The sequence below is a fragment of the Chanodichthys erythropterus genome, chromosome 3 (assembly GCF_024489055.1).
Source record: "Chanodichthys erythropterus isolate Z2021 chromosome 3, ASM2448905v1, whole genome shotgun sequence".
Lineage (NCBI taxonomy): Eukaryota > Metazoa > Chordata > Actinopteri > Cypriniformes > Xenocyprididae > Chanodichthys > Chanodichthys erythropterus.
Window position 1 is genome coordinate 37,463,485 of NC_090223.1, and position 20,039 is coordinate 37,483,523.

General features: G+C 37.6%; 1 protein-coding gene across 7 annotated transcripts; it reads left to right on the forward strand.

The window, feature by feature from the left end:
- The first annotated feature begins 5,802 nt into the window (after nucleotides 1-5,802).
- On the forward strand, nucleotides 5,803-19,984 carry gtpbp1 (GTP binding protein 1). Of its 7 annotated transcripts, none has more exons than XM_067382110.1 (13): nucleotides 5,803-6,687; nucleotides 8,885-8,996; nucleotides 9,082-9,262; nucleotides 10,889-11,237; nucleotides 12,370-12,493; nucleotides 12,599-12,713; nucleotides 12,806-12,950; nucleotides 13,027-13,209; nucleotides 16,328-16,463; nucleotides 16,555-16,763; nucleotides 16,891-17,055; nucleotides 17,360-17,398; nucleotides 18,750-19,984. In XM_067382110.1, exons 1-13 carry the CDS (start codon nucleotides 6,499-6,501, stop codon nucleotides 18,846-18,848), a joined length of 2,046 nt encoding a protein of 681 aa, XP_067238211.1. In that variant the 5' UTR covers nucleotides 5,803-6,498; the 3' UTR covers nucleotides 18,849-19,984. The 7 variants fall into 7 exon arrangements, with proteins under 7 accessions (XP_067238211.1, XP_067238215.1, XP_067238212.1 ...); XM_067382114.1 differs by having other exon boundaries at nucleotides 5,804-6,687; nucleotides 16,555-16,733; nucleotides 16,939-17,055; XM_067382111.1 differs by having other exon boundaries at nucleotides 5,806-6,687; nucleotides 16,555-16,733; nucleotides 18,750-19,900.
- Nucleotides 19,985-20,039: the final 55 nt, after the last annotated feature.

Genomic DNA, 20,039 nt, shown 5'->3' on the forward strand with positions numbered 1-20,039 from the left:
CAACAGGTCAAACTGTAATAATATTCTTGAGTGTTTTTGAGGCTCTTAACATGCTTCAAATTGCATGAAACTCGACACACACATCAATATTGTCAACCAGTAGACATGGACAAAGCCATAGAAATGGGCGTGGTGGAGGGGCTCAGTAGCGCCACCTTTTGACAAAAGTGGGGGGGTTAGTTTTTCCTACAGTCACCAAACTCGGTACACATATTATTCTCATCAAGCCGGACAATTTTCTAATTTACATTCATTAGCTCCGACCAACAGGAAGTCAGCTATTTTGGTTTGAATGTTAATTTTTTGAAAAAACAGGCTATGAATTTTATACTACTACTCCTACAGGGTTTATCCAATTTACACCAAGCTTTTTTTTAACTTGTTGCGAACACATTGAAGTTGTTTAATTGCAAACGGATTTTGGATATCTCAAACGGTTTGGCCGTGGCGAGGCAACGAATTTATGGCGAGAAAAGGGAAACAGGAAATGTGTTATAACTTCTGCATACATTGATTGATGTTTATGAAACTTCAGGAGTGTGTTGGTTGTAGTAGTCTGATCACATGGATGTAACTATTGTGAGTCAAAGTTATAGCGCCACCAAATGGCAGCAAGAAGTGTATCACTTTTAAAATGCTTTGAGATCACCCTCTTATTTTTACCTGATTTGCTTCAAACTTCATCAGTGTAATGTCAATACACAGCAGATGTAGACCTATGACAGGATTTTTGATATTTGAAATATTGTTGCCATGGCAACAGGTCAAACTGTAATAATATTCTTGAGTGTTTTTGTGGCTCTTAACATGCTTCAAATTGCATGAAACTCGACACACACATCAATATTGTCAACCAGTAGACATGGACAAAGCCATAGAAATGGGCGTGGTGGAGGGGCTCAGTAGCGCCACCTTTTGACAAAAGTGGGGGGGTTAGTTTTTCCTACAGTCACCAAACTCGGTACACATATTATTCTCAGCAAGCCGGACAATTTTCTAATTTACATTCATTAGCTCCGACCAACAGGAAGTCAGCTATTTTGGTTTGAATGTTAATTTTTTGAAAAAACAGGCTATGAATTTTATACTACTACTCCTACAGGGTTTATCCAATTTACACCAAGCTTTTTTTAACTTGTTGCTAACACATTGAAGTTGTTTAATTGCAAACGGATTTTGGATATCTCAAACGGTTTGGCCGTGGCGAGGCAACGAATTTATGGCAAGAAAAGGGAAACAAAGTGTTATAACTTCTGCATACATTAATTGATTTTGATGAAACTTTGGCTTAGTCTTCGTTGTACAAGGCTGATCACATTGATTTGACTATTGTGATTCAAAGTCATAGCGCCACCAACTGGAAGCAGAAAATGTGTCACTTTCAGCATACATTGAGATCACCCTCTTATTTTTACCTGATTTGCTTCAAAATTCATCAGAATAATGTTAAAACTTAGCACATGTAATCCTTTGAAAATGGGCAGGGAGGAGGGGCTCTATAACGGCACCTTGTAGTGCAGTAAATGTGGAGTGAATTTGACATAGTCCTTTGATGTTTAACCGTTTTAAGTGCCTATTGCCCGCTGTGCACAGTTGCCCTGAAGCCACCGGGGTGGCGGTGCCACCGGGCTTGGGCCCGCCATCGCTGCTCGCAGCTATATTTTTTTGTTTTTAATCAGTGCTGTCAGTCAATTTGATTTAGTTTTTTTTTTTTTTTTTTTTTTTTAATAATAATAAAAAATGCACTCTAGAATTTCTCTATACTGTAAGACAGGAACAGTTCATATGCAGACCCATACAGATTGTACAAATTGTGAATAAAAACAGAATGCAGTGATGTGGAAGTTTCAAATTTCAATATTTTGTTGAGAATACAACATAGATGACATATCAAATGTTTAAACTGAGAAAATGCATCTTTTTGCGAAAAAAAATAAGTTGATTTTAAATTTCATGGCATCAACACATCTCAAAAAAGTTGGGACAAGGCCATGTTTACCACTGTGTGGCATCCCTTCTTCTTTTTATAATAGTCTGCAAACGTCTGGGGACTGAGGAGACAAGTTACTCAAGTTTAGGAATAGGAATGTTGTCCCATTCTTGTCTAAATAATACAGACTTCTAGTTGCTCAACTGTCTTAGGTCTTCTTTGTCGCATCTTCCTCTTTATGATGCGCCAAATGTTTTCTATGGGTGAAAGATCTGGACTCCAGGCTGGCCATTTCAGTACCTGGATCCTTCTTCTACGCAGCCATGATGTTGTAATTGATGCAGTATGTGTTCTGGCATTGTCATGTTGGAAAATGCAAGGTCTTCCCTGAAAGAGACGGTGTCTTGATGGGAGCAGATGTTGTTCTAGAACTTGGATATACCTTTCAGCATTGATGGTGCCTTTCCAGATGTGTAAGCTGCCCATGCCACACACACTCATGCAACCCCATACCATCAGAGATGCAGGCTTCTGAACTGAGCGCTGATAACAACTTGGGTTGTCCTTGTCCTCTTTAGTCCGGATGACATGGCATCCCAGTTTTCCAAAAAGAACTTCAAACAGTTTTCCACTTTGCCACAGTCCATTTTAAATGAACCTTGGCCCAGATAAAACGCCTGCGCTTCTGGATCATGTTTAGATATGGCTTCATTTTTGACCTATAGAGTTTTAGCCGGCAACGGCGAATGGCACAGTGGATTGTGTTCACCGACAATGTTTTCTGGAAGTATTCCTGAGCCCATGTTGTGATTTCCATTACAGTAGCATTCCTGTATGTGATGCAGTGCTGTCTAAGGGCCTGAAGATCACAGGCATCCAGTATGGTTTTCCGGCCTTGACCCCCAGAGATTGTTCCAGATTCTCTGAATCTTTGGATGATATTATGCAATGTAGATGATGATAACTTCAAACTCTTTGCAATTTTTCTCTGAGAAACTCCTTTCTGATATTGCTCCACTATTTTTCTCCGCAGCATTGGGGGAATTGGTGATGCTCTGCCCATCTTGACTTCTGAGAGACACTGCCACTCTGAGAGGCTCTTTTTATACCCAATCATGTTGCCAACTGACCTAATAAGTTGTTCCTTATATGTACATTTAACTTTTCCGGCTTCTTATTGCTACCTGTCCCAACTTTTTTGGAATGTGTAGCTCTCATGAAATCCAAAATGAGCCAATATTTGGCATGACATTTCAAAATGTATCACTTTCAACATTTGATATGTTATCTGTATTCTATTGTGAATAAAATATAAGTTTATGAGATTTGTAAATTATTGCATTCCTTTTTTATTCACAATTTGTACAGTGTCCCAACTTTTTTGTACAATAATTTTAAATGACAATAATATTCAATGGCAAGATAGCCTTTTACAATCATAAAACACTCAACATTTAGCCTATAGGCCTAAATGTTTTAGGACATGACAGGAGCAGAAACAGCAGCCAATGTGGAAAGAAAACTGGTATCTGTTCCATTTCATTAAATGGCAATCTTATATTAATTTTTGAAAAGTTGCATAAAAAAAAAACATTGTTAGGCTACCTTGTGCCATCTCATCTGTCAGGCATTTAAGTTTCAACTGTCAAACGCATAGTGCCTGGTCTCCTGGACGCTCATTTGTTTGACGGCCGTGAAACTTCCATGGTGGCGCCGGCGGGTCGTTCGCTTTGAGTGTATATCCGGTGTATGCCTTTGTAAGGCTGAGGCGTACATGTAAACAAAAAATAAATAAAAAATAAAAGGTAAAATGTGAGACTACAGAAGTTTTCCTCTTTGTACAGTAATAATTTGATAGGAATACAGTGTAATACAAACCTTAATTTCATTCAGGAATTTTCCCTCAGGAAGTTTTCTCTCAGAACAGGAAACAAAATGAGGGGGTTCATTGACATTAAAAATAACCCAGCTGAGATACAGAAAAACTACCAAACACCTGAGTGAAATCTTAAAAATAACCCAATAAAGTTGCCCAGCAGGCTAAACCCAGCATTTGGGGGGGGGGATTCTGAGTGACCCAGCACATGAGTAAAAATAATAATAAAAAAAACCAGCATTTTTTATAACAAACATTTCTTGCTTGGTTTATCACAGTAATTTCTGGTACCATGTCACATATTTCACATGTGCTAAAACATTTCCTTTTACACTTGATGAGGAAAAGCTAAATGATAAGTTCAGGACAGGGCTCCACCAAAAAGTCACCTATAACCTATGCTTACAGAGCACTTTTACTATCTGTGTCAGACATTATATTGTTCTGTCCATTGTTCTGGTCAGTTGCTTGCTTTTTGTCTGTTTTTGTTTTGTTTTTTTCTTTGGAGAACCTCATCAGCCTGTTCATTTTTTCAGGTTCAGACTGGACTACTTGCATCTGCTGCAGTGGTTCATGAGTTGATGAAAAGCTAATGAGTAACTGAATTATAAAAGGTACAATAAAATAATAACTTATTAAAATAAAACAATTAAAATAAAATATTAAGAAAATGAAATATTTTATTGGTTACATTTTATTTAAAGGTGAATGTTAATACATTTAACTAAAGTACTGAGTAATATCAATTAACGTTAATTGATATTACTCAGTACTTTAGTTAAATGCTCTTACAGGGTTAGTATTAGCTTTGGTAGTTATACATAACATATATTATTATAGGTTATTACTAAATACATGTTACATGTGTAACAAGGACATTGTAAAATAAAGTGTTACCATTTTATTTGTTTACCAGTAGTACTCGAGACTGCAGTCTAGACCATTTTTTTGTAGGTCTTGGACTTGTCTTGGTCTCAGACTAAAAGGACTTGGGATTTTGTTTCAAGACTGGTCAAGACCACAACTGCAGGGATATTGACAAAGGCTTTGTGCTGAAACGTTGGTCAATAAAAACTTTCTGCAAGTGAGTGTGCATTCAAATCTCATATATACCAAAATGAATACAAGCAATGCTCACAAAATTCAAGATATTGTTGCAAAAAACTTGTATGAGATCTGGATTTTTATATTATAACGTGATATAATAACGCAATATCACAAGAGCATGAGAGCTGTCTTCACAAATTTGAGCATGACTGCAAACATGATATTGCTTTTATACAAACATAAATCATTATTCTCAACATTATTTATGCATTTGTAATTTACCAATTCAGATGCATCTTCTGTTCAGTGCAAAGAGGAATTTTGTTTTGATTTGATTTGATTGGTAACAGCTCTATAGTGTCTTATTCAAATTATATTTAAAAAAGTCATTTGTCAGGCGGTAATGTGGATCTTTTAGATGAATTTAAGGAGTGCTGGGCTGGTCTTGGTCTTGATTTTGTGTTGGTCTCAACTCCTAAAAGTCTTGGTCTGTCTTGGTCTCGACACACACTGGTCTTGGATTTGGTGGTCTTACAACACTACCAGCATGCCATGTGATAATTAACACTTGTGAATGTGTTGTTAAATTATTTAAATATTAACTTTAAAATCTCAGGGTGTACTTCAAGTAAAAAAATACTGACTTTGTGTTACTCCAAAAGTGCAACTGTAGTCCAGAATGATGCAACATAATGCAACCATTTAACACTCATTTAAATTGCCTATTGTAGTATGTATATGGTAGTATTTTTGCAGTGCTTAAACCTTGCCTTTAAAGATCCAGAAACATTATTCTTTTTTTTTTTTTTTTTTTAAATACTGCCACCTTTGCTTATCTATAAAGTGATTTTAATGATCCTGATAGTAACTTACATTCATACAATCAGAGGAACAAATAGCCTAGACTTAGGCCTAGTTTAATTAATCTGATTCTCGGCTGAAGAATTTAGTAAATTAGTCATATATACTATTACACATAAACACGATAATCTGGTGACACTTTATTTTTAATATTCTCGATACACGTTTTGTTGTAGCACATGATTTCAGAGTTACACAGTTGCGTGATAGAAACAGTTGTCTATTGTTCTGTTCTCAAGTTTTACGTACAAATGATCTACTGATATTCATGATTAGGGTCTCTTCTTTTTTCTTAATTAATTGTTTTTTTTCTGTCATCCTAAGCTTGTTGTACCAAAACAAACCTTGCGAGTTTACAAATAAATGTTGCATCATTTGCAATATAATTACAGTAAAGATATGCACCGCCCACGAACTTTCATTGGATAACAACACACGTGATTCGGATTCTAAAGAAAACAATTGGTCAGGACAGCTGCTGAATAATTCATGAGGATAAGAAAAACACACGACTCATTTTCTTAACGTTTTTAAACTAACACATAAACGTGCACAGTCACGGGAGTGTCAGATTTTAGTGTGCTTTATTGTCAGCTTGGCATGTTATTGTGATACCAGTAATATGTAGCGATACTTGTTTATCTCGACACAGCAGGTTTTAGCCTAGTGGTGAGCGGCGTCACGGTCTGAATGTGTTTGTGCTGCATCAGCTTGCAATTGTTCCCCCAAAAGCTGTTTTGTTTTATAGTTTTTTAGCTTAATTTTAAAAACTGCTGCCCGAGAGATGGCATCGTTAACGACGACGGATCCAGTTTTTAACCCCGGGGCCATAGGGTTGCCAGAGTCTGTGGTCCCTGCTTGCATGTTTGCTCCTGGCCGGGGATGCGGCGATGAAGACGGGGCAGAGTGCTTCGAGGACGGGGAGATTTTCAACGGCGAGACCGTGGATCTCGGCATTGACTTCTCCAGCAAGGTAGGCCTCAAACACAGTCAGCTTAGTCGGAGTGAATTAGTGTGTTTACAAAAAATGTATTATTAATAATTGTGTAAATATTTGTGGTGACTTTTAATCACGCTATTTGATTTGTATGACTTTTTGAGATTTTCTCGGTTTTACGAGCTGACCATTGAGTGCTTGAAACTGTAAACCCAAGCTAACCCGGCTATGTTCAGCGATATTTTTAAACATATTTGTTATAGTCTGTATCATATGCACCCGTCGTAGTGCAGTATTATAGTCTGGCTTTTTGATTTATCCATCTGTGTGGGGTTATTGTAAAGCAAGCTGATTTTGGACTGTACATCTGCATTAAATCCAATGAATGAAAGACGGACATCAGTGAGCGAAGACATGACAACCTGACAACACAAAACCTGATGAAATATCAACGCAACACAGAGGGATTTACCTTCAACAGGAGGGAGATAAACAGATCAGAGAATGAGGAAGTGCATTTTACACGAATCGAAACATTTTAAGTTACTTATGGTCCTAAAGTTTTAACACCATGTGGAAATAGAGCCATGATCAGGGTTATTGTAGTCAACTAAAACCATTAAAAATATTCCTAACCTGAAATAAAATATCAACTTATTTAATTTCAGCTAGTTGCCGAGGCATAATTTCTCGTTTCTATTTTGTTTAACTTGGTGTACTAAAATATCAAAGTAAAACTGAAATAAAATTCATAAAAACTATATAGATGCATTAAAAAAAAAGTAAATAATACAAGTAACAAAAAACTACAAGTATTCAATGTAAATACAAGTATTAAACTACAATTAAAAATGTAAAATCTAAAAATAGAAACCCTTTCATAAAACCTTTTATTAGATACAAGTAATTACTACATTATTACAGGTAATAACACATTTTCCATCGAGTTCTATAGGTACTGTGGTTAAAATATCAACGATTTATTCCAAATAGTATATTTGATTGTTTTAACCCCTTTCCAGTTTTACTAGTAACTGTTAAATAGTTTAGTACTTGTTACTACCAACTATTAAAATACTTATAAAAATATATAAAATGTGTATATTACAGTTTCTCTTGTTTTAGTACATTCCAGTTGATACTAGCAACAATTTTAATCTTTATAGTAGGGCTGTCAAATGATTAATCGCATACAAAATAAAAGTTTGAGTTTGCATAATATCTGTTTGAGTAATGTGTGTAAATAATATGTATATATAAATACACACAAATTAATGTATATATTTAAGAGAAATGTTATTTATGTACAAAAAAGTATTTATATAGAATATAAATTTATATAAACATATAAATAAATACATGTAAATATTTTTCAAATATATACATGGATGTGTTTGTATTTATATATACATAATAATTACACACAGTAAATCCACATATATTAGGCAAACTCAAACTTTTATTTTGTATGCGATTAATCGTTTGACAGTCCTACTTCATAGTAATATTTTTAATTGAACTATGATGTACCCGTTCTGACTAATAATGACACATGGCAAATGGCTAGTGAGATGAGAAATGGTACTAGTATGAATTTTAATAGATATTAACTTCTCATTAATGGGTAAAAGTAGAAACGCACACATACTTACCAAGAAATTAGTACCTAATGAGAAGTTCAATTGTTTAATGTACTCTCTCAAATACTATGATTAATTAAATTGTCTTGCATTATAATTATCCAAGAATTAGAAAAATAGTTTTGGAAGATGTAAAGCATGTCACCACATGGCACAGCTTGACACGTCAGCTTCTAATTTAGGTCTAGAAAGCCACCGGTACTTAACCTTGATGAATGTGGGAACCAGGGCAGATGAGTGTTCATGTTTTCTGCTGTGGCAGCTGCCTCCTTATCATTCATCAGACCGTTTCAGGCTGAGGGGAGGATCTGTTTTCATATGGCTGGAGCTGAGCTCTGTTTCTGCTATAGAGTGTTTTGTATGAAGCTTCGTCACCTTGTGCAACATTACTCCTCATAACATCTGATGTAACATGCAGTAAAGTCAGGAAACTCTTCTCCAAGTCCATTGATCACTGACTCTGTTCCTTTTTTACACTGACGTTAAGTCAGGTTGAGGATTTGTACTATGTTTATGGCAATAATAAAACAAACAGGATGAATGTTTTTCCACAACCATTCTGTGTTTAATAAGACTCTTTTTTTGCATCATAGCTAGCCCTGGTCAGTCCCAATGGAGAACAGTATGACTTGTTACTACGGCAGCTACGTGAAAGGATGGACGAGGGCTGCGGGGAGACCATCTATGTCTTGGGGGTGGGTTCAGGTAAGACACTGAAATGAACCCCACGAGACTCAATTTAGATTTTGTTTTATGAATACACACCAGCTTGTCTCTCTCTCTCTTTAAGATGGAGGAGACTATGGTTTGAATGAGAGTGATATGCAGGCGTCTGTGGCGACAGTAAGGTCCATGTGTGAGCAGATCGAGTCAGACCTCATCCTGTTGAGGGAGCGTACTGAGGCCGGTGGCCAGGTCAGGGATTACCTTATTCGCCGCCAGGTGGGAGAAGCCGACTTCTTGGAGGTTAGGTAAGTGATGTCAATGGAGATAGTGGCCTTTTCTTGCAGTTTAAGGGACCCCTCTGAATTCGCCCCAGAATTAATTACATTGCTGCGAGATCTAGTGAGAAGCATTCAAATTCGGTGCAGAGTTCTCGTTATTAATCGCAGATATAAGACCAAACAATGCTGATGTGGAAACCAGGAGAAATATTGTGCCATGAATGACGAAGTTATAGAGGGCTTTCAGTCCACAAATTAACAACATTCGCCATGGATTTAATGTAGTATTTAATGTATGATTTAATGCACTTTTTTGTCCATGTCTTTCTTTCTTCAGTCGAAAAGAAATTAAGGTTTTTGATGAAAACATTCCAGGATTTTTCTCCTTACATTGGACTTCAACGGACCCCAAACGGTTGAAGGCTAAAATAGTTTCAGTGCAGCTTCAAAGCGTTCTACGTGATCCCAGACCTGGAAAAGGGGTCTTATCTAGAGAAACCATCACTCATTTTATAAAATTTTTTTAATTTATATACGTTTTAACCATAAACGCTCGTCTTGAACTAGCTCTGGATTATTCTCCATATAGTGGACTTCAATGACCTCCAGACAGTTGAAGGTCAAAATTACAGTTTCAGTGCAGCTTCAAAGGACTTTAAATGATACCAGACGAGGAATAAGGGTCTTATCTAACCATAAATGCTCATCTTGAACTAGCTCTCTTCTTCTTCTTCTTCTTCTTTATTACAATTCCAGCAGTGTAGACACTGATAAGTGTATTACTGCCCTCCACAGGTCAAAGTTTGAACTAAATTGTCATATACAATATGCTAGTGCACGTATATAACAATTAGTTCAAACTTTGACCTGTGGAGGGCAGTAATACACTTAGCAGTGTCTACACTGCTGGAATTCAAATAGAGAAGAAGAAGAGAGCTAGTTCAAGATGAGCATTTATGGTTAAAACGTATATAATTTTAATTTTTTTAGAAAATGAGTGGTGGTTTCTCTAGATAAGACCCTTATTCCTCGTCTGGGATCACGTAGAACGCTTTGAAGCTGCACTGAAACTGTAATTTTGACCTTCAACCGTTTGGAGTCCATTGAAGTCCACTATAAGGAGAATAAACCTGGAATGTTTCCATCAAAAACTTTAATTTCTTTTCGACTGAAGAAAGAAAGACATGAACATCTTGGATGACATGGGGGTGAGTAAATTATCAGGAAAATTTTATTTGAAAGTGAACTTATCCTTTAAGCAGCACACCTGTTTTCAACATTGATAATAATAATAAATGTTTTTTGAGTATCAAATCATCATATCAGAATGATTTCCGGAGGATCGTGTGACACTGAAGACTGGAGTAATGATCCTGAAAAAATTCAGCTTTGCATCACAGGAATAAATTACATCTTAAAATGTATTAAAATAGAAAAGTCATTTTAAATTGTAATAATATTTCACAATATTACTGTTTGTACTTTACCGAACCCAAACTTTTTATGAACCACGTCAATGACCGATATGACTTGTGCTCTGTGTAAGGGGCATCTTTAATGTGTCTTCCCAGTTCTATAAGAACTTTTACTTTTACTTTTATTGAGTGTAGTCATTTTGGATTTCTAACTCAGTCACGATGGTGTTCTCCTCAGGGTGGCTGTTGTGGGGAATGTGGATGCCGGTAAAAGCACTCTGCTGGGGGTGCTGACTCATGGAGAGTTGGATAATGGCCGTGGCTTTGCACGACAGAAGCTCTTCAGGCACAAGCACGAAATGGAGAGTGGGCGCACCAGCAGCGTGGGTAACGACATCCTGGGATTTGATCAAGAGGGCCAGGTAGTCAACAAACCTGACAGTCACGGAGGCAGCCTGGATTGGACCAAGATCTGTGAGAAGTCTTCTAAAGTCATTACCTTTATTGACCTTGCTGGCCATGAGAAGTACCTGAAGACGACTGTGTTTGGAATGACCGGTCATCTGCCTGATTTCTGCATGCTGATGGTAAGGAGGGAAGAGAAAGAGATAGGTTTCAAAAACCTATTGATGTTTTGATAGACAGCTACAGTTTCTCCCATGGCAGCATGCTAACCAAAGAAGAACTTCATAAATAGTTCATTTGAAATGTTCTTCATGGGCAGCAACACTGTCAACAGTCACTCACGTGCATTACATAAATAGTATAAGTGAGCTACACAAGAACTGCCTCAACTCACTATTGCTCACAATTGATTTTAGTAGTCTGATATCAGCATGTTGATAAGCTAAGGACTTGATGCTACAACAAGCACAGCGAATACATAGCTCACACAAATATTGGTAACACATTTTAAATAGCTATTCTATTACCTTTTTTATGCAGTAAAACATTTTAGTGCTGATTGAAATATTTGTATATTTGACATTTTTCAACTGTGTTTACAATCTTGGATTTTGGCTAAAATGTAATATAAAGGTGCGGTCACATTAACAAAATTCAAGCAAAATCTGCAGGCAAAAAAAGTTTATTGTCGATAGAGTAGCAATGTATGAAGAACACAGAAGTCACTCTCAAACTGAGCAGCTGTTTGTTGGTCAATGCAGCAAATCGTGTGACCAACTTGAACCCGAAATCTGTGTGGGGAAATCTTTTGCTCTCATGCGAAGCGTCTAATCGCATAGATGTCTTTTGCAGTGACTGGATTTCTCCTGCAAAAATTTGCTGAAAATGGTAAATGTGACTGTACCTTAAGGCAACATCCTTTTGTAAGGAACTATTTGGACCAAACTTAATGTTAGGAGTACACTTAAGGCCAATTCACATCACACAGACAAACACGTTTGTTGGGTTTTGTCGGATCAGTGTGTTACCCCTGCTGGCGTTTGTCGCCGTTGGTCAGGGTTTGTTTTCACCAGACTGAACATGTTCAATCAGCGTTTGTCTGTGTCTGCTGGGGCTGTGTGAACATGACAGTTATTTTCATAAAATTATAAATCCAACAGCCAACTTGTGTTTGTTGGTTTGGTGTGAATTAGCCTTTACAACGCCTAAAAAAAAAAAAAGAGCTGCCAAAGTGGGGGTCACTAGGGTTTGGAATAAAGTGAACTGATGATCGTTGACATCTTAAAATTTACTCCTTTTCACTCTCTGTCACAGATTGGAAGTAATGCAGGAATTGTTGGCATGACCAAAGAGCACCTGGGTTTGGCATTAGCTCTCAATGTTCCCGTTTTTGTGGTGGTTACTAAGATTGACATGTGTCCAGCTAATATTCTTCAAGGTGAACCATGAGTCCACAAATAATGCCATTGTTTAATTGACTGTAAATTATGGAAAGCTGTAGGTAGTGCCATACTAATGAATTTAACACACTTTGTCTTTTCAGAGACCTTGAAGCTCCTGCAGAAGATATTAAAGTCTCCAGGCTGCAGGAAGATCCCTGTCCTAGTCCAGAATAAAGATGATGTCATTGTCACAGCATCCAACTTCAGTTCTGAGAGGTAATGCCTCGCAATACACGCTTTTTTTTGCTTACCTGACAACTTTTAACCCAGTTATTCTCCAGACTTACCTAAATTTGTTTGTTTTGTAGAATATGTCCCATCTTCCAGATCTCTAACGTCACAGGAGAGAACATGGACCTATTGAAGATGTTCCTGAACCTGCTCTCCTCCAGAAGCTCATTCAAAGACCACGAGCCTGCCGAGTTCCAGATAGATGACACCTATTCAGTACCAGTAAGCACGCTTTCTGTCTCTGTTTATATATTTATGTCTCCCCTCTCTCAACAGTCTGATTCTTTTTGGGGGGAAGGGTGTAGGAACAGTAGTATCTGGGACCACGTTACGAGGGCTGATTCGACTCAATGACACTTTGCTTCTTGGACCAGACCCCTTGGGCGCTTTCCTCTCCATCACTGTCAAATCCATTCACCGCAAGAGGATGCCAGTGAAAGAGGTCCGCGGTGGACAAACAGCCTCTTTTGCTTTGAAAAAGGTATGTGATGTGGGTTCCAGACTAAATAAATGGCTAAAATTAAACATTTAGGTCAAATTACTTTAGTTTACACATTACAGAATCACTCAAAGATGGTTGTTCAGAAGCGGTTTAGTTCCCTATTGATGCTATCTCTCTAGTGACCTTTTTCACAGACTGCAATGAAGAAAAAAAACATACATTTACAACGCTCTACTTAGTGTTATATTACCTGGGTAGTAAATTACAAAATGCAAATTAACGCTGTTTTGAGGGTGTTTCTAATACAATGGCTGAGGGAGTGACGGCAGATTTCACATTATTCTTTCTTCTGACTGCTGTAATCAATCTCTCTATATTTTTCCTCTCCTTTGGAAAGTTGTGTAAATGCAATCATAGATTTTTTTTCTGTTGGTATTGGTGCAAATGGGAATACAAAAATTATATTTGCCTTCATCTCCCATTCACCTCTACAGAAGTTTACCCAACTATGACGACTTCAGCTTCTGAGAACCCTGAAAATGTAAAAAAGGGATCATTGTATTTGTGACATGACTCTGTTTTGTGAGAATATTTCTTCTAAGTCAAATACTTTTGTGATTTATTGATCCATCATGTTCCATCACCACCTTACAGTTTAAGATTCAGCATTACAGCTGATGATACTGATGACCAATAATGTATCTGAATACCATTCATTACATCAAAATTATGTTGAGAATGTGTTTTCAGTTTTGAATTGGACAAAGCAGTTTAGTAAAGGCCGGGACACACCAACCCAAGAGTCAGTCGTTGGCCAATGGCGAGCATCCGACAGACTAGTTTTTGTGGTGTTTTCCACACGTCGGCTCTTGCCGGGCTCACATCAGCGGCAGTTTTCCAGATTCAGCATGTTGAATCTGCGTGGGGATTATCAATAAGAGTGGGAACTCTGATTGGATGTTCAGTTTAGTGAATGAGAGTTAAAGTGAAAATGATGGAGAGCAAGTCAAGACGGCACAGACAGAAGGCTGGTCTAATGTTATGTTATTGAGCATTCCAGAGCGCAAATATTTTCATAACAACTTAAAGGGATAGTCACCCAAAAATGAAAATTTGATGTTTATCTGCTTACCCCCAGGACATCCAAGATGTAGGTGACTTTGTTTCTTCAGTAGAACACAAATGATGATTTTTAACTCCAACCGTTGCCGTCTGTCAGTCAAATAATGCGAGTGAATGGGAACTTCTACTATAGGAGTAAATAAAACTTGCACAGACAAATCCAAATTAAATCCTGCGGCTCGTTGCGACACATTGATGTCCTAAGACACGAAACGATCGGTTTGTGCGAGAAACCGAACAGTATTTATATAATTTTTTACCTCTAATACACCACTATGTCCAACTGCGTTCAGCACTCGCTTAGTGAGGTCTGATCGCGCTCTGACAGCGGCAGTGATGTCTAGAGCTGCGTTCCATTCGACAGGGTCCCTACGCAGTGTTCACTACTCCCTGAGCACGGTAAATCCGTTGAAGTGGACTTCGCTGACAATAATCGTTCATTTGGAACGCCCTGCAAACGTCATCAAAGAAAGTCAACAACAGTGTCGCGCAGATTGATAACATAAATAAATAAATGGATATTTTAATTTAATTTCGAATTTAAAATCGACTCTTAACAGATATGTAGCTGTAACTGTCATGCCATATGAAAATAAATTCTCATTTGGTTAACTGTATAAATGTATTCTTAATCCATGGTCTTGTGCGCTTTCTTTTCCATGCGCAGCCGCATAAACACTCCTGAGGTAACGTTAAATAAAATAAAATAAATGATAGAGTCTTAGCTCTAACACTTTTACTTTGTCATGCCTATTCATACAATAAAATATACAAATGTAACACTCATCGCCATAACCATTCATACTTTCGTTCGTATAAAATGTATGAATACTCAAAACCAGAGAGCTGTTAAACTCTTTCAACGGCTCTGCTTCATCGTAGTTCTGACTGGTGACGCAGTGCGCAATGACAGTTGGGTAATTTTACCTCTCTACTTCCTGTGAAGTGATGTATCGATGTTCCCTTATTCCCTATGCCGTTCGCAGTGCCCTTCGAACTGAACATGTTCGCTCCCTTCGGAATGGAATCTCACTTAAGATGGCGAAATACCCTGTGAAGTCCACTTCACAGTCCACTTACGGTCTAATGGAACGCACCTTAGCACTCATTGAAGTATAAGCGCGAGACATCACTGCCGCTGTCAGAGCGCGATCAGACCTCGCTAAGCGAATGCTGAACGGAGTTAGACATAGTGGTGTATTAGAGGTAAAAAATGATATAAATACTGTTAGGTTTCTCGCACAAACCGATCGATTCGTGTCTTAGGACATCAATGTGTCGTCACGAGCCGCAGGGTTTAATTTGGATTCGTCTGTGCATGTTTACTGACTCTTATAAATAGTGTTACCATTCACTCGCATTATTTGACTGACAGACTGCAACGGTTGCAGTTAAAAATCATCATTTGTGTTCTACTGAAGAAACAAAGTCACCTACATCTTGGATGTGCTGGGGGTAAGCAGATAAACATCAAATTTTCATTTTTGGGTGAACTATCCCTTTAAGCCACTTAAAATGAAGAAAGTTATTAACATAACTGATATTAAAAATGGTAGGCAAGCACTGGCTTGTTTGCGTTCCGTTTATCTGTGTATATCTCCTATATCCTTGTTTTGGTTTCTTCTTTTGAATGACGTATATAGACTATTGAGACCTGCTGATATAGACAGTTCTTGCATGCATCCTTACATGCTGGCACAGAACGCATGTGCTAGTTTGCAGTCAGCTGTACTCTGTGCTGTATGTTCAAGCGCAGCTTTTTGGTCCAGACGTAGCCGACGTGAGGTGACAACACCATTGGTTTTTGTCGCAACTAGCTCTTTGAAGACGGCTTGGTGTGTCCCAGGCTTAAGAGAGAATCAGTTGCAAATGTTTTACTCTGAATCAGCCTCACTCCTCAATTGTTCAAATCGCTAATTCACTAGTGAGTTTGACATCTTTTTGACTGATGTATTAAAGTCATTTGTTCATGAACCTCATATGTCTTGCTGTTCCTTACACTATCCCCTCCTTATCTCATTTCTCTCTCCTTCAGATCAAGCGCTCCTCAATAAGGAAGGGAATGGTCATGGTGTCACCAAGATTAAACCCACAGGCATACTGGGAGTTTGAGGCCGAGATACTAGTTTTGCATCATCCGACGACCATCTCGCCGAGATACCAAGCCATGGGTGAGATGCCGGCACTCGCACGCTCTTGAATGCAAGTATGTTAGATTTTCCCCTTACAGTTTTTCTTGTACTTGTCTCTCCCCTCCCACAGTGCACTGCGGTAGCATCAGGCAAACAGCTACTATCCTGTCTATGACCAGAGACTGTTTACGCACAGGAGACAAAGCTACCGTACACTTCCGCTTCATTAAAACCCCAGAGTACCTGCACATAGACCAGAGGCTTGTCTTCAGAGAGGGAAGAACCAAAGCTGTGGGCACCATCACCAAGGTCAGCTTCATGAGGCATGAGATTGAGGGTGTAGGTCAGAATCGAATACATGGAAGTGTTGCAGTAATTTTAAAGACACACAATTATTTTATAAGATTCTTTATGAGTGATCATTTTTCAGAATCTAATTTGGTCACTTTGTTCTCTTGGCTTATAGTTGCTCCTGTCAACAAATAATCAGCCGTCAAACTCCAAACCTCCGCAGATCAAGATGCAGTCAACAAAGAAAGCCCCGGCTAGAAGAGAGGATGGAGCGGCCCCACCCAGTGAGGAGACTGCTAGCACAGGATCGCCAGCCGCCCAGCAAACCATACCGCAACAGGTAATAACAGAAATGCTGTGTTATACTCAGAGTTACAAGTATTGTCAGTTTGTCTTCCTGCTGCGGTTTGTCTGATCTGTCCAGTCTAACAGCTTTCTATCACACTTTCCCTTCACTCCACCTTTTACATTTTTCCTTTTGATACTTGTACGAATTTTCATTTTTCTTCAACTACAATCATGCTCTTCTGCTGCTTTTATTTTATTTTTTTTATACCTGTTCTTCCATTTCAACCCTCCTTATTTCCCATAAACTGCTCTGTTTTGCTTTCGTTTGCCTTGTTTCACACTTCTCACTGCTTCAGACAGAAATGGAGGAAGACCCTCAAAACAAAGAGAACAAGGTAAAACAAGGGAACCAAGTGACTCACTCATTCCCAAAACTGCTAATTATCCCCTCACAGGAACTGTTCTGTTTATAGGTTCTCCATGTTCTGAAAGGATATTGCATGACGCATATTTTACCTAAATTATACTGTGGCATGGGAATGAGTGAGGCTTGTGATCACCTGATTTCATTTTGAGAGGGTGTTGTTTAATATTGGCTGGTTTGGTAGTTCATAGTGTTCCTGTATATTTAGGAACAACTTGCCAGTATTTTGGGTGATGGTAATCTTTTTTGGGGGGTGATTGTCAGTATGATCTAGGGCTGCAACGATTAATCGCGATTAATCGTTTGCAAAATAAAAGTCTGTGTTTACGTAATATATGTGTGTGCTCTGTGTATAATAATTATGTATATATAAATACACACACATACAGGTATAAAGTTTAGAAATATATGCATGTATTATAAATATATATATTTATATATATTTTATATTACATATAAACATAAATATTTTCTATCTAAATATAACATTTTTCTTTAATATATACATGAATGTGTGTGTGTGTGTGTGTGTGTGTGTGTGTGTGTGTGTGTGTGTGTGTGTGTGTGTGTATGTATGTATATATACAGCTATGGAAAAAAGAGACCACTTAACATTGATTTCTTAACTTGGAGTGGTCTCTTAATTTTTTCCATAGCTGTATATATATATTATTATTACGCACAGAACGCACACATATATATTACGTAGACACAGACTTTTATTTTGCAAACGATTAATTGCGATTAATCGTTGCAGCCCTAGTATGATCTGTTTGGTTGACCGTGACAGATGGATAAATATTTGGAAAACTATGACGTATTTTGTTGAAATTCGAATTATAGACATTTACCAAAATACCATAGTTTTGTATTTTTATAGTTTTGAATCCAAATTGTTTGTGCATTTTTTTTTTTTTTTTTTCTGGATTTTTGAGACCAAATTAAATATTCGGATTATACAATTACAGCTTCAAGTTTTTGTCATCTGCATGATTTCAAATTCCATCTCAACAGTTGAAACGTTTCAATTGTTTTAAATATGTCTAGAATTCAAATGGACAAAATTCAAATGTTTTTTTAGTTGTGTTTGCAAATCAAATACTGATTAATACTAATTAATTACATGTACTGATTGTTTAATTATTTTGTGGAGCTGTGTATTATTACTATTATATTTCAAACTGTTATATATTATACCAAGTATGTGGAAAAGCAAGTGATTTACAGTGTTACCAATAATGTTATTTACCATATCAGGATAAAGTGTAAAGTTTAGAAGTCAATAATCATCTTACAACCTCCTTCCTCTTTTCTTCTTGAAGCCAAAGTCTGGAGGCAGAAGACGAGGAGGTCAGCGGCACAAAGGCAAACCTCAGAACAACTCCACAGTGACCCTTGCTGGTGCGGTCGGGGGCTGCTAAACTCGCCCCTTTTCAAGAGTCCAGTTCACCCTCCGTGTTTTATTCATGCCTTTTACCTGCCCACATGGACCATGCCACTTTGATGACAAAGCTTAAGGAGTTCACAGAACCAACATGCACATTGTTTTGTGAATTTTAACTTATTATAAGATGTGCGTGTGTTTGTAGACTGTATATACCGTAGATATTGAGACTATAGGACAGACATACTGCATGGTGGTTCTGTTTTGGCTGTAAATGTCAACTTGAGAAGGATAAACTTAGTCTGTTTCTTCTTGCTGAACATGACATCATGTACTTGCTCAATGACTGTCATTCCTATCACATTTTTAAGATAATCCCATTGGAAGCTCATTATGTAGCAAACTGTTATAAAGGGACTATTAACAAGCCTTGTCACTCAACCGCATTTAGTTTGAATTAGCATTATTGTTATTGTGGACCACGACGATAAGAGATGCTTTTGGAATGTGTTATGAGCTGAATTCACAGGCGACTTTAAGACACTGTGACTTTGCAAAGGTTTTTGGCAGCTAGTTTAGTGTGAAATATAAGAATTGGCAATTAAATGTACTTAAAAATCTAGTAACACTCATTTCTATTTTTTACCTCATTTCAGTCTCTTCAGTTTCCCAAATCCTTGGTCAACCTGGAGTTATCAGGTCTGAAAGACTTTGCTCAGGTTCTGGGATCATATTAAAATTGTCAAATAAGATACTTTTTTAGATTACCCAGGTAAAGAACAGAATGCTGATCTTAAGTTTTAAAGTCTTGTGTAATAGTTCATCATGAGGAGATGTCGCAAAACAGTGCCAGTTGTTCTTGGATGTTTTTTTTTTTTTTTTTATGAATTAACCATTTTTTTCCCCCCAGCTGTGATTGACAGGCCTCCAGAACACTTGCTTGCAAATCCTTTCAGATTTCTATACTGTTTACTGATCTTTAGTATTCACAATATGACACCTGGACCATTCTCTGCGTTTACATGTGAAACTCACCACATCCAATATCCAAATAAACTGATGTTGACAATTTCAGCAGAGTGTGATTCTCTGTCTCAGAAGTTTAGAGGTCTTCAGCCTTTGTCAGACTAAAGACCCCTTTGTGGAATTTAAAGGATAGTTCACCAAAAATGAAAATTGACATTTACTCACCCTAAAGTTGTTCCAAACCTGTATGAATTTCTTTGTT

Bases quoted from the DNA above. Each gene is read 5' to 3' on its own strand.
- gtpbp1 (XM_067382110.1), top strand. From the start codon at position 6,499: ATGGCATCGTTAACGACGACGGATCCAGTTTTTAACCCCGGGGCCATA. The intron at 8,997-9,081 runs GTAAGACACTGA...TCTCTCTTTAAG, and splicing joins TGTCTTGGGGGTGGGTTCAG to ATGGAGGAGACTATGGTTTG. The intron at 12,494-12,598 runs GTGAACCATGAG...TTGTCTTTTCAG, and splicing joins TCCAGCTAATATTCTTCAAG to AGACCTTGAAGCTCCTGCAG.